The 14868-nt window shown below is 36.9% G+C and overlaps 1 protein-coding gene across 6 annotated transcripts in view; it reads left to right on the top strand.

Moving 5' to 3' along the window:
• DMD (dystrophin) overlaps positions 1-14868 on the top strand; it is a 2039779-nt gene that overhangs the window by 904505 nt on the left and 1120406 nt on the right. For all 6 annotated transcript variants that reach the window (XM_055339022.1, XM_055339018.1, XM_055339021.1 and 3 more), the window contains one exon: positions 8129-8301. In XM_055339022.1, the coding sequence (XP_055194997.1) occupies positions 8129-8301 (173 nt within the window). The remainder of the gene's footprint in view (positions 1-8128; positions 8302-14868) is intronic.

The raw sequence follows: 14868 nt of genomic DNA, 5'->3' as shown, positions 1-14868 counted from the left end.
AAAGCAATAAGATAGATAGATAGATAGATGATAGATAGATAGATAGATAGATAGATAGATAGATAGATAGAAGATTTAAAATAAAGTTCAAGGGATCCCTGGGTGGCGCAGCGGTTTAGCACCTGCCTTTGGCCCAGGGCGCGATCCTGGAGACCCGGGATCGAATCCCACGTCAGGCTCCCGTTGCATGGAGCCTTCTTCTCCCTCTGCCTGTGTCTCTGCCTCTCTCTCTCTCTCTCTCTGTGTGGCTATCATAAATAAATAAAAAAAATTAAAAAACAACTTTTAAAATAAAGTTCAATATACTTGAGACTAGAATATAATTATATGGAAGTCACTTTTAGGCAAAGGTACCCTAAGTAATCAATTTCATATTTTTCATATTATCTTGTATGTTTCTATCTCTGAAACTATATTGTTTCAGTTTTAAAATAGCTTTTATCCCCCCTTATGGAAACATTTTTACTAAGGCAACACTGGCAAAATGTGAAGCGAAGATTAAATAATTTCTGAATATGTCATTACAAACTTTAAAATAGAAGACACAATTTCAAATTAGTGTTTGTATACACATCCTACAATCAACATGTTTTAAAGCATACCTTGGTAAAAGTTTTCAACTGGTGAAGGTGTGTTTGAAGTTGCTCCTTGGTATAAATAGGACTAAAGATGCCTTTAAATTATAGACATCCTTATTTTTTAATTATGTGCTGAAGCTGTACGTGCGAGATGCCCATGTATTCTCATGACTACAGAGAAAACACAACAGAAATGATACTAGTCTAAATAAATATCAGAGATCATACCGGTACTCTTCATCATATTTTTGAAACAAAGTATAGGTAAGAAACAACGTTAAAATTTCAATAAATTTCTAAGTTTATTTTCATTTTGTTTACAATAAGTTCAACTTGTTAAATACCACCATCCCCTCCTCCCACCCTGTTCAATTTCCACAGTATTTACTTTGACATTCATACAAATAGGTTTACCATTTAGGTGGGTAAAGTTTCACTCTGTAATGAAACATTCCGACAAGGGAGTACTTGCTGCTTTACGTTAAATGGAAGAAAAACTGAACATCAGAAATCTGTCCCTTGTGATAGAGAAGAGAGCATAGTGAAGAGTTACTTGAGACCTTTATCTCAACCTGATTAATTGGCAAAGAGGTCCCTTGTTTGGGTCCCTAGATAAATGGTCTGCAGTGTCTAGTTTCTCTGTTTAGCCCATAGAAAGCACTTATTACCCAGTACTTGAATAAACAAAGTACTTTTAGGTTCAAATTGTTTGTCTTATGAATCTCCTTTAAAAACTGATTATCTCTAAAGAGAGACCTCATGTTTTAAAATATCATTTATCTCCAAGTTCAGGCTGATCATGTCTGTGTTATCAAGGGACTTTTATTTAAACCACCAGCTTTTCAACTATAAATCTGACTCAGAAGAATGTAGTTCATAATGCTCTGTTTTTTCTTATTTTATGTAGCTGGACTTCATCTTCTAGTTGTGAAAATTACTTTGATGCCTCATTTTCTCTCTATTAGCAGTGTATAAATAAGGATCTTACTGAATGGACTTGGTTCCGAGAAGCTGAGTTACAAGGATACTATTTTAAAATATTAAGGACTTAAATTACACACACTCATGTACAAATGCCTTCCAGAAATGGAAGTTTCCTTTCACAGGGAGAGTGCCTAACAGACATCTGACCCAAATGACACCTAGCGTGGGGAGGTCCGTTCAGAGGGGCATGTCAAAATTAAGAGAAAAATTGACTAAACACTGGGTACTTCGTGATTTTGCTATCATATTTTCAGGTAATATAAGGAAGTATTCAGGGAAAGAAATGAAAATAATATATTCTATAGTGATCCTAGGGATTTTTCTATCACCATAGCAACTACAGGGACTGTGGTTTTATTTTGTGAGGGTCAGAAACTATAAAGATCACTTATTTCTAGACAAACTAGAATAGTAAAAAGCTATAAAAGATCTCATCTCTGGCTTTAAACTGTGGAAACTGCTACAGAATTTTCTTTGGTGCATATACCATTTTTCTGTGTGCAGTGCCTCAGGGACAAGAGCATGTGTAGGGACTTTAAAAACGATTTCCTGGACTCCAGCCAATTTTGACAGCATTCTCTGAGAATACACCCAGGAGCCATTATCCAGATATTCAGGGAGTGTGACATCCCCTGCCCCAGTTTTTGCTTCTCGATTTTTGTTTTTCTCATTTAAGATAGAAAGTTTTTCTCCCTTTGCAACATGCTGGCCAGCATTGCCGAAACCGTTCATAACTCGATTCTGAGCAATTCTGCCACTTTCTAGAGAGCCGGGAGCTCTCCAGAGATTTGGATTAAAATCAGGAAGTTTTGCAAGCTCAGATCTTCAGAGGGAGAATATGTTTATCGTGTGTGTGTGTGTGTGTGTGTGTGTGTCTGTGAGTGAATGTGCGCATATACACATGCCCCACATCAAAGCCATTAACAGATGACTTTTATTTTGGTGGGGAAGATCTTCCTTCCCTTCTTTTAAATTTTACCCCTGTTGGAGATCACAGCTATTTGTTTCAGGTGGGTGGGCTCCCAATGTGCAGGCATCTGTGGCTGGTTGCCTCAGTGTGAATTTAAGTAATCCGCCTGTCAGTCACCTGGCTGTTGGTATCAGGCGGCAAGATTGTCAGAGATCTGGATCGTTGCCCTTGGGCTGGAAGCCACACTAAAATGGAATCTACAGGTTACATCATCAGGAGTTGAGCCACAGCATGTGGCTTCTGTGTGTTTAAAATTTTAGTTGCATTATCAGTTTTGTTTTTATTAGCAGTAAACTTTTCCTCAATAACAAGCTGTTTTATGTCAAATAAAGTGAACTCCTGTGTAGTACTAAGCAATTTTCAATTTTGTAGTGAAAGAGGATGACAGTGGAAGACTTTCTGCTCTGTCCCGATTTATATTTTCACACTTTGAAGATGGTAAAATTGCTCCGGATAGGATCACCGATGCCCTCCTAAATTGCCAAGTTGCCTTTTCACTCCTGTTCCCAGCTGCATTCGGCTCATTGGCTCCTCCCTCCCTCCTTCCTGATGTTCTTCTTTCTCTTGGTTTTGAAACGCTTTACTCTTCTGGCTCTCCTCCTAGGTCTAATGACAGTTACTCGTTGGGCATATTCATCTCCTTTCTCGGCCATTCCTTTCCACGGAGGCCTATCCTTAGACAACCTTTCTTCTCACTCTTTTATTCTAACAAACTTCTCTAAGCAATTTGACCATCTCTTGTGCAATTAAATAACACTTAGGGGTATTATTCCGGTGACTAGCAATTCTGTATGTAACACTGGTAGAACGTAATTTTCACCTGCATTCCTCCAGAGAAGCAATCACACAGTTTATTTCTATGTTGGCATGCCCTCCTTCCCCTCACATGGTAATATGTGACCTGTCAGTTAAGTATTCTTACTGCAGAATTAAACTGAGTTGCTTCAAAAAAATAATGAAGCTTCCCTATCATAAGTTGTACATGATTTGAAGAGAACACCTTGGAATTTTACAATCTCCCTCCCTCTTTCAATCTCTCTCACTCTTTCTCTGAAATTTATTCGCGTCACCCATAACCATTGCGTTTTACTTGGTCTCAACCTTTCTGCCTTCAGCTGCTTTTTTTTTTTTTTTAGTGTCCTAACATAAGCATTGACTTTTATCCCTTACAACTGCTTGTCCTCCACCAAGTCAGGTCTTCATGCACTATAGCCATGAAGTCTTGGAATGAGGCAGGAAAGTCTTCTAGGATCTACCCAAAGCCCCTGTGTGGGGCTTATACAGTTTGTTGGAGACTGCTTTCTGGGAAGCTGCAGGCCCAGCAATAGCCCCACCATATCTGGCCTAGTCTCTATCTCATACGTGGTTAAAACTCTCCCCAGTTTTGTCTGAAAGTAAGCAAAAATATTTCTTTTATTGACACTTATTAAGTTTTTATATTTATATTTATTTATCCTGACAGGAAATGCAAGACCTGTGGATCAGAGAACACATAATTACTTACTCAAGAGTCTCTTAGCACCAGTGCACATGCCCCAGATCCTCATGGGGCAATGCAGTGAGAGCCATGTATTTATCTGTGTATGCAGGGGTTGCAATATGGGAGGGAATCCCTGAATTTATGATAACAGAGCTTATATAAGGCAGCTGGCATATCTTACAGAGAAAGTGAGATAGAAACAGAGACCCTTGCTCCAGGGGCTAAACAAATCGTCTCCAGAAAGAGAGAAGTGTCTAGGTCTATTATCCTCAGACTATAAATTGGCACATAAGCAAAGGGACCTAGGAAAAGTAAGTTTTCAGGTCTTTCTGGGAAATTCTACTAGTCTGAACACCAAGTTATATTTGCTATTCAATCATCCTTTAACCTAATTGCCAATGGCCTTTGCTCAGAAAGCTTAGACCATGCAGACATGTGGGAAAAAAGGGGGCACCTGAGTGGCTCAGATGGTCAAGTCTCCAACTTTGAATTTTGGCTCAGGTTATGATCTCAGAGTCATGAGATAGAGCCCTACATTGGGCTCCATACTAGGCATGGAGCCTGCTTAATATTCTCTTTCTCCTTCTCCCTCTGCCCCTATACTCCCCTCTCACTTGCATGTGCTCTCTCTCTCAAAAAGAAAGAAAGAAAGAAAGAAAGAAAGAAAGAAAGAAAGAAAAGAAGAGAAAGAAAAGAAGAGAAAGAAAAGAGAAAAGAAAAGAAAGAGAAAGAAAAAAAAAGAAAGAAAGAAATGAGAAAAGATGTATGGCCCAACAGTAGTCCCCATCTCATTTCTTTTTGCAAAATCTGATGCCAGCTGCCTATTGGGTATCTACAGTCTGATACCCCAAAGGCTTCTCAATATGATCATATCCAAAACTGAATTCATCACTTACACACATGCAAACACAAACACAAACACACATCTGTTTATCCATCTGAAATCCTTTTATTCAGTGACACCGCTATTCATCCAGGTGCCCAGGCCAGAAACCTGAGAATAATTTGAGTCTTTCCTCTTTTTCACTCAATACCCAGTCACTGAGTTCTCTGAGTTTTCTTCCTAAACAACTTTCTCAATCCAACTCAAGTATGAATACCAACTAGACACTTAATTACATTGATGATTTTGTTTTTAATTTTGTAGGTGTGATGATATTATGTGTACTTTCCTTGAAACACATTCATATATATTGGAAACATGCTAAAGTATTTATGGATAAAATATTATATCAGTCTGTTTCAAAATAATCCATTTGAGGAGGTGAATGTGTGCAAGTACAATGAAACAAGGTTGCTCACAGCTTTATAAGAACTGGAACTGGACAATAGGTTCAAGGGGGCTATTTGTACTCTTTTCTTACTTTCATATGTATTTGAAAGTTTTCATCACAATTACTGTATGAATCATGATTCCCTATTGGCGACTGACTTGCATTCAGAATCTTTAAAGCACATTACTAAATATCTCTAGCCTCTGTTTGCTGACCCATCTTCTCCTAATCTTGTACATTTCCAAGATGTAAGCCAAAAATGACTGTTCATATTCCCTATCTTTGCATAAGTGTTACCTAGTAAGCATAATGCCCTTCCCACTTTAACTACTTAACTACGTACACACCAAATTGCACTTCCTTCGTGAGCTCTTTCCTCAGTGTGTGACCAAATATGGCATATGATTCATTCCTTCTTTGAACTTCCAGAAAAGAATAGACTTAGAATGCTCATCAAATTCTTTCTTGTCATCTAGCTGGGGCTTTTTCACTATTATTTTTCCTTCATTTCTCCAAATCATACCCCCCCAACTACCACAATAAGATCCATTTAAAACTTCTTGAAAACAAGCAAATAAAACTATGCTTCACCAACCTTTGCTTCCTTTATATTGATCCTTGTACATGGAAGAACTCAATGAATGCTTGCTCAATTGACTTGCCTATAATAATTCAGATGAGCAAAATAACCAAATTCATACTAGTAAGACTAGCCAAGTATATATTTTTTAGCATTTTTTTGAAAATAAATATTATTAAAGATGTCTATTACATAATGAATTGTAGTTTGTGATTTTCCCTTTAAATATGATATACATAAAAAAGTTTGGAGTTAATTTAGAGGATATATTAGTTTATTCATTTATTCAACAAAATGCATTGAGTAACCTACCATGTGCCTATACCAGCCATAGGTTTAAGTTCTGGAAACCCAGTGAGAGTTCTTAATCTTAATGGAGAGTAAGATAACATTTCCTGCACTTATAGGGTCTAGTCTAGTGGTGTAGAAAGACTGGTAGATATATAATATAATGTTAGTCATAAATGTCATGAAGCAAAACAAAGAATACAGGGAATACAGAATGGTTAGGAATGCTATTTAAAATAGAGTAGTAGAGAAGGCTCTTCTTAGATGAGAACGAAGTGAGGGAACTAGTCATATAAATGTCTTGGAGTGAAAGAATATTTTTGGCAGATAGAACAGCAAGTAAAGAAGAAGCCTGGAGGCAAGATAATGCTTGGCATACTTGAGGAACACAAAAAGGTTAATGAAGCTAAAATGTTCTGGACTCAGAGGAGACTAAGAAAAGATTTAAAATCCGAAAGGTAGAAAACATACAACCAAGTGATTTAGAACTTTGTAGGCTGTGGTAAAGATTATAGGTGTGAGGAGGAACCATTGGAGAATTTTGAACAGAGTAGAATATGACCTGATTTATGTTTTGAAAAAAACTTTTTGGCTCTTGTATGGAGAATTGACTAGGAGAAGGGTAAGACTGGAAGCAGTGAGATCATTTAGGTGGCCATTGCAGTATAATGATAGATTATATCAAAGCTATAGCAAGGGAAGTAATGATAAGTGGTCAAATTCTGTACATGTTCTGGAATTAGAGCCAACGTGACTATTTAACAACTTGGATACTGGATACTAAAAAAGAAAGGTCAGTGTGACTCTAAGGTTATCAACCTAATTATTATTTGATATGTCATTTACTGAAATGGGGAAAACCATTGTAAGAGAGGGATAAGGGGATACAGCTCAGAATTTTGTTGGGGTCATGTTAAATTTGAGATGCCCATGGGATATCCAAATGTCAATAAAGCAGTTAAATTCATGAACCTGATTTCTGAGTTGAGGTTAGGACTGGAAACAGAAGTTTGGGAGTCACCATTGTATAGACAATATTTGCAGTCCATGGGACCAATTAGGGAGTATATATAGAGAGAAGGAAAGAAATGTCAAAACTAAGCAGAGCACCCAGTATTAAGAGATAAGTCAGAGAAGGATTCAGAAAAGGACTGAGGAAACAGTAGACAAGAAGGTGGAAGAAAAACCAGAAGAGTTCAGGTTATAGAAGCCAAATGAAGATAGAATTTTAAGATTGAGGGAATGATCAGCCATATCAAGATGAAGACTGTGAATTACCCATTGAATCTGAACATGTTGAAATCACTGGGCTTCAAGGAGAATGATTTTAAAAAGGCAGGAATTAAGAATTGCAAGACCAATCAACAATAGCCAAATTATGGAAACAGTCTAATGTCCATTGATTGGTGAATAGGTAAAGAAGAGGTGGTACACACACACACACACACACACACACACACACACACAGTAGACTCCCTCTCAGCCATAAAAAAGAATGAGATCTTGCCATTTGCAATGACATGAATGGAGCTAGAAGGTATTATGCTAAGTGAAATAAGTTGGTCAGAGAAAGACAAATACTATGTAATTTCACTCATGTGGAAGTTAAGAAGAAAAACAGATCAAAATGGGGGGGAAGAGAGGGAGGTAAACCATAAGAGAGACTCTTAACTGTAGAGAGCCAACTGGGGGTTGCTGGAGGGGAGGTGGGTAAGGAGATGGGCTAAATGGCTGATGGGTATTAAGGACAGCACTTGCTGTGTTGAGCACTAGGTGTTATATGTAAGTGATGAATCTCTAAATTATATTCCTGAAATGAATATTACATGGTAACTAACTAGAATTTAAATAAAAACTTGAAATATTAAAAAAAGAATTGCAAGACCTTTATTTCTGGGGTTTATCAATTTCCTTTTCTCTATCTCCATAGAAGCTGATTCATTTCTGATGTGTTTCAAATTTTCTATATTGTAGAACATAAAAGACAGCCTGCAACAAATCTCAGGTCGGATTGACATCATTCACAATAAGAAGACAGCAGCATTGCACAGTGCCACTCCTGCAGAAAGGGCAAAGCTCCAGGAAGCTCTCTCACGGCTTGATTTCCAATGGGAAAGAGTTAACAATATGTACAAGGACCGACAAGGGTAGGTAACACTTTTATTTTCTCAAATTACTATACCTGTTTTCAGTGAACTCTGGAGTTCATTTCAGTGTTCCCCATGGAAAGGTAGGGAGGCAGATAGGGAGAAGTATTACTATCATTGGAAAAAGGTAAGTGAAGTGAGAACAAATAATGATGAACTGACTAATGAGCTGAGTTCTAGAAATTATTCTATTCTGGGGTTAGCATTGCATTGGAGAACTATATTACCTTCTAAAATTTCACATGGTGTCAAATAGGTTTTGTTATTTAATTGAAGTGGTTTAAATAACTGTACAATATTAAATGTGTATCTTTGGTCAAATCTGTGTCATATATTTTTTGTGTCATATATTTATAGCAGATTGATATTTAGATTAATGTGTTTGAAATATGGGCTACCAGTGAAAAGTTGATTTTCACTTACTACTTTTATTTTGAAGATGATTCATAACATGTTGCAGTCCCCCTACTCTTTTTGCTATAAAGAATTTGTTAAGTTGATTTAAAATAATTTTTCAGTGTTTGCCTAAATTAACATATCTAGTTTGTGACCACGTTTTCAAAAATTAATGTACATTCTTTAGCCTCATACTGCAAGAAGGTAGAATATTGTTTTCTTTTCCCATTTTAGATTAAAAGTAATGGAGTTCTAATGATTTAAAATAATTTGTTTTAAAGATTATAGTCTCAAGATAGTCTCCTTTATTATTTTCAGATAAAATAAAATCATCTTTAATAACTACAGGGAACCTCTCCCTTAACTCTCTTATCTGTCCATTTCTAAATATCCTTACTTCTATTTTAGTTTTTTATTTACTAATGTAGGTTACTAAACTGATACTTACAGCAGAAATCTCAGTTAATGCTGATGATCATTCTCATTTTCTTCCCAATTATATTTTATCCAGAGTTGTTTTTCTAAAGTGCAAGACTGGGCAACCTGAGCTCAGTTGGTTAAGCATCTGCCTTCAGCTCAGGTCATGATCACAGGGTTCTGGGATTGAGCCCCACACTGGGCTCCCTACTCAGCAGGAAGTCTGCTTCTTCCTCTATCCTCCACACTGCTCATGCTCTTTCTGTCTCAAATAAATAAATAAAATCTTTAAAACATAAGGGGAAGAACTTCAGTCCTATTATCTCATTCTCCTTAGAATAAAGTCCAGATTCCTTAATTGGGCATATAAAGCCTTCATATGACCCTTGTTCTTTTGTTCAGCCTCACTGCTTATCAGTTCCTGCCTGTCCTACAACCTCTCCGAATTCTGTTCTACCATTATGAAATTGAGTTGAAGATTCCCAAATATTTTGTGTTCCCTCTGGCCTGCCAGTCCTTCAGGTCTCACCTATGATGTTGTTTCCTTCTTCAAATCTTAAAACTGTGAATTGATGATAAAGTCTAGAAACGTAGGTATTCTTTAAATATTTATGTAACATAATACCAGCATTCCATGTGTATAGTTGCAAATATTGCCAGACTTGCTGGCTACCCTTATCACAGGGCCATCAATTTGTTTACTTTTCTGCCTACTGCACAAGCTCCTTTAAAGACAAGAGCTATATTTTATTTTATGTGACATGCTCAGGATTAATATGACACAGGTAGCCCTTGAATAACACAACTTTGAGCTGCAAGGGTCGACTTGCAGTTTTATGTATAGGCAGTTTTTTTTTAATAAATACAGTATAGTAACATGAATGTATTTTGTCTTCCCTATGGTTTATTTAATAATATTTTTCTATATCTTGTTTTTTAAAAGAATACAGTATATAATACATACACAAAATATGTGTTGATAGATTGTCTGTGTTATCAGTAAGGCTCTCAGTCGACATTAGCCTATTAGTAGTTACATTTCAGCAGAGTCAAAAACTGTATGTGGATTTTTTACTGTACAGGGGTCAGTACCCCCAACACCCACATTGTTCAAGGGTCATGTGTACTGAGTTTCAAGTAGATTTTTAATGTGTCTGGATTCAAGTTTCCTCCTAGAAACCTGAGGACATTTCTCCCTGGATGATCTAATAGTTTATCTCAAATTAGTGGAAAGCAGCTGATCCCAGGGGTTCCAAAGCCAGTCTTTATCAATAAAAGAAAAGAAACTCAGCAGCCCTGTGTATACACTGCAAAAATCAAACTTACTGTGCCACCAGTGCACCTTTTCTCAATATCCCACATTGAGGTATTATGAGCTTCTGCAAGCTACTGCAGTGAGGTCAGTTTCATCACCTTTTTAAGGAGTTCTCATTCTACTATTTGGATGTTCTTATCTCTGTTCTTTTTGCTGAATTTTCTCCAGGCCATCCAGGTCAGCAATACCATCCCCTAAGAACTGTGAAGCGCTCTGAAGTAGCTAGTGATTATTGTGATTTATAGGCATCTACCACTCTTGCACTAAAGCAGAGGTGTAACTTTCTGCTTTGTGAGGCTTCTTCCCCTTTTTGTTTATTTTATTTTTTGGCCTATGAGCTAGGTATTCTCTTCCCACAGGTTCATACAGATGTTTCCTTTCAACCATAGACTTTATTTTTTTAAGATTTTATTTATTTTGAGAAAGAGAGAACATGAGCAGGGGGCGGAGCAGAGGAAGACGGAGAAATAGACTCCCTGCTGAGCATGGCCCAACATGGGGCTCCATCTCATGACCCTGAGATCATACCTGGGCTAATGGCAGACGCTTAACTGACTGAGCCTCCCAGGTGTCACAACCATGGACTTTAAAATAAGCAGAAACACCAGTGCCATTCTGCTGAATGGGTAAGCTGAAATCTCACCCCAAATCTAGGGTCTTCCCTATGTCTGGCAAAGGATGGCGTGACTCTAACCCCATTAGACTCATTCTTTTCATACCTAGTGGCTGGAGTTAGTATCTTATTTTTATTCTAATTGGCCATTTCTAGGAATTGGTTAGGAACTCTTAAATTGCCTATGGCTTCTAGTCTAGTCTCAGGTAAAACTGTTTTAAGTCTTGCTTATGAGCACAGACTCTAGAGTCCACAAATTGTTTTGGAATCCTGGCTTTGCTGCTGACTAGGTATTTACCCTTGAGCAAGTCCCTCAAATTTTTTTTGCTTTACAATTCCCTTATATATAAAAGAGGATAAGCATATTTTCTAAGTCATAGGGTTGTTACAAGGCTTCAATGACATAATGCATGTAAGGTGCTTACTGGATTGATACATGATAATGACTCAAACTTGGCAATTTTGATGATAAAAATTATGGGTTTTTGTTTTTTTTTTTTGCTTTTTTGGCTTTTTGCCTGTTAATTCATTCTTGCCTTTTTTTTTTTACATTTTTCTGAACACTACATGGAGATGACTTAAGTTCAGTCCCTGCTTTGAAGAACTTCCATTCCTGGAGAGAAATTGGACAGATGGGCAATAAGATATGGGTTGATACATATGAGCTATACTGGACTAGAATAAGATCCCTGGGGAATGGAATAGGAACATCAGGAGTAAAGCAACATCTATGGACCATTCAAGGTTCTGATTCACAACTAACAGAAAGTGACTCTGGTTACTTTAGCTAGAGTTATCTAATTTATTGGAAGGATATCAGGTAGCTTATGGAATTAATGAGAAAGCCTGAAAGACAGGTTTAAAAATAGGCAGAATCCATCAAGGAAGACCAAGCTAGGCATCCAAAAACACATTTAGTATCGAGCTGCAAGATGAATCTGAATTATAAACTGCCTGCATAGCCATGGTCTGCTGGTACACCAGAGGTACCATTGCCACTGGATATTGCTTGTTACTAACACTGCCAAAAATATCTAAATTATAATTTCTTTTCTTGTAATTAACTTTATTTTTTTATTGGAGTTCAATTTGCCAGCATATAGTATAACACCCAGTGCTCATTCCGTCAAGTGTGCCCCTCAGTGCCCGTCTAGGCGACGGACTATCATTAACTTTAGAATTAAAATTTCTGAAGAATAATTTGATATAGCTGGGTTTGTTTGCTTGTTTTTCTCCGAAGGACCAATTAGCAAATATTTAGTCTTTGCAGGCCATATAATCTCTGTGGCAACTACACAATTCCACTTTTGGAGGGTGCAAGAAACCACAGATGGCACATAAATCAATGGGCATGGCTTGTTCTAATAAAATTTTATTTACAAATGTAGGTGATTGACCAGATTTTGCTGGTGGGCCATAAGTTGCTGACTCCTGTTATAATGCAAGCTTAGACTATTTAAGTACATTCTAACTGCCAGGGTCAGGAAAAATAAACAGCTGGAATTTGGGCTCCATTGCAGTTGTAGACATGTCTCCCACCAAGGCTCATACAATAGTAGATTATTGAATCTTTGGAGGGATTAAAAACTATACATTCATAAATAAACACTGCAGCCTTCATGGTGGGTCTCAACAAAAATGTCATTAATTTTTTAATAAGCCAACTTAAGGTTAAATCAAAATGCCTTTGAGACAGTAAGAATTTTTTTTCATACATGATTCTTGTATGACAGTGTATTAGTCAGCCATTACCAAATATGGTGGTATAAAACACCCCAGAACCCAGTGACTTAAAACAACAAGTATTTATTTTCATGATAGTAGGTTTTTAAGTTACCTGTGGTTTGGCTGAGCGAGGCTGGGCTCAGGTGGGCAGCTGTTTCAAGCTGTGGATTAGCTGAGAGAAGTTCCAGGATATGTGTCAGATTAAGGTCTGCTACATATATATCTTTTTCCTGGACTGAACATGAAGGGTCAGTGGCATCCTCCTTTCATGACAGATCACCAGAGCATGGACCAGACATAACCTGCCTTCTGGACCTGTGCTTATGTTATGGACCACTTATGGCCTGTGCCCACATTAAGTTCACTTACATTCCTTTGACCAGAGCAAGCCTGTCATCAATAGAGTGGCAAAGTAGTCTCTTCCTACAATGGAAGGGGAAGAGAAGTAAATATTTGTTGAATAGTCTGAACTATTGTTGATAGTTAATAATTAATAATAAAGAAATTTTTACAGCTAGAAATAGCCCTAGTGATTTTGTCCTGTTTCACCGTTTTACAGGGGAGTCAAAATTACAAAGATGTTAAATGATTTACCCAAACACGTATTAAATAGCATATCTGCATACTTCTGTTTCACCAAAATATTTAGCTCTAATAGGTTTGCAGTTTATACTCACAATAAGTTACAAATATGAGAAAATGCATTAGACTCTCTGCATTCCTAAAGGCATAGGTTCTGCGACCATCATTAATCACCAAATTCATAAATGCTATAATGGAAAAATTCACCTTTTTTTTTAAGATTTAACTTATTCACAAGAGACACACAGAGAGAGGCAGAGACATAGGCAGAGGGAGATGCAGGCTCCCTGCAAGAAGCCCGATGTGGGACTGGATCCCAGGACTCCGGGATCATGACCTGAGCCAAAGGTAGACGCTCAACCACTGAGCCACCAAGGCATCCCAAAACTCACCTTTATTAAATGTCATAAAGTAAAACAGACATTACTTTTTAGGTGAGGAAAGTTAGAGAATTAAAAGCCAGACTGATTTGTGATTGCTCACTCATTATCTAAGAGACCTGCTTTCATACCTCGTCTTCTAACAAATAGAATTTCAACATGTGTCTCAGTAAAGTTGTGAATCTCCAAAATACTAAAAGTGGCTTTTTTTTTCCTGTGGAAACACAAATAGTAAACACCATGAACATTTAATTCATGAATCTTGTGTATCTATATACCTATCCATGTATATGAATATATATATATATATATATATATATATATATATATATACACACATATATATGTAAAATAAATATTTAACTTTTGGAGAAATTAGCATTGCTGCTGAATTATGTTTTTTATCTAATATTTATGGGTACTCACTGCTTCTAAAAGATACTTACAGGAAGCCTGTGAAAATAAAGAAATAGTTGATCTAATACACACCTAGTATTCGAGAAATACAGTCCAGTCTTTTCTTTCAACAAACACTTAAGGAGTACCAGATACTCTGTTGTCTTTAACTTTGTTTCTGATACCATCTTTACTGTCCTTCAAACCATTAATGAATTTGCCCCACTTTCATGAAATTACTCCCCAAGCCTAAGAGGATAGCACGGTTCAAATGAGATAATAAAAATGAAAGCAGTTTCTAGACTACACATTGCTGTACAGCCATAAGATGGCATTATTGTGTAGCAACACGGTTCTTATCTGACATCAAGTAAGTGATTTTTTTTTCAAAATCGTTATTCCTCCTTGGAATCCCATTTAGTCAGATATTTTGGGATGGCTCACCCATACATGTAAGTAGTTAAAATCAAGGTGATTCTGAGCTTTAGATCTGATGTAAAGAAGATGTGAGTGTAAGAGTAGTGGTTCTTACTATACTGAATTTTTAGAACTAAATGAAGTGTCAAAAATGAGGAAATTAGGGTGAGGACATTTAAAGAAATCAAATGCTATTACCAGTGGTAGTTCAGAAAATAAGAAATAGGAAGATAGTGCTACAGAAAAGAAGCCAGTTGCAAAATAATACATATTCTATGAGTCCATTTATACAAAACTCAGAAATGGGCATATTGGGAGGTGAAAGA

The sequence above is a fragment of the Nyctereutes procyonoides genome, unplaced genomic scaffold (assembly GCF_905146905.1).
Source record: "Nyctereutes procyonoides isolate TBG_1078 unplaced genomic scaffold, NYPRO_anot_genome, whole genome shotgun sequence".
NCBI lineage: Eukaryota > Metazoa > Chordata > Mammalia > Carnivora > Canidae > Nyctereutes > Nyctereutes procyonoides.
This window is presented reverse-complemented; position numbering and strand designations above follow the sequence as displayed.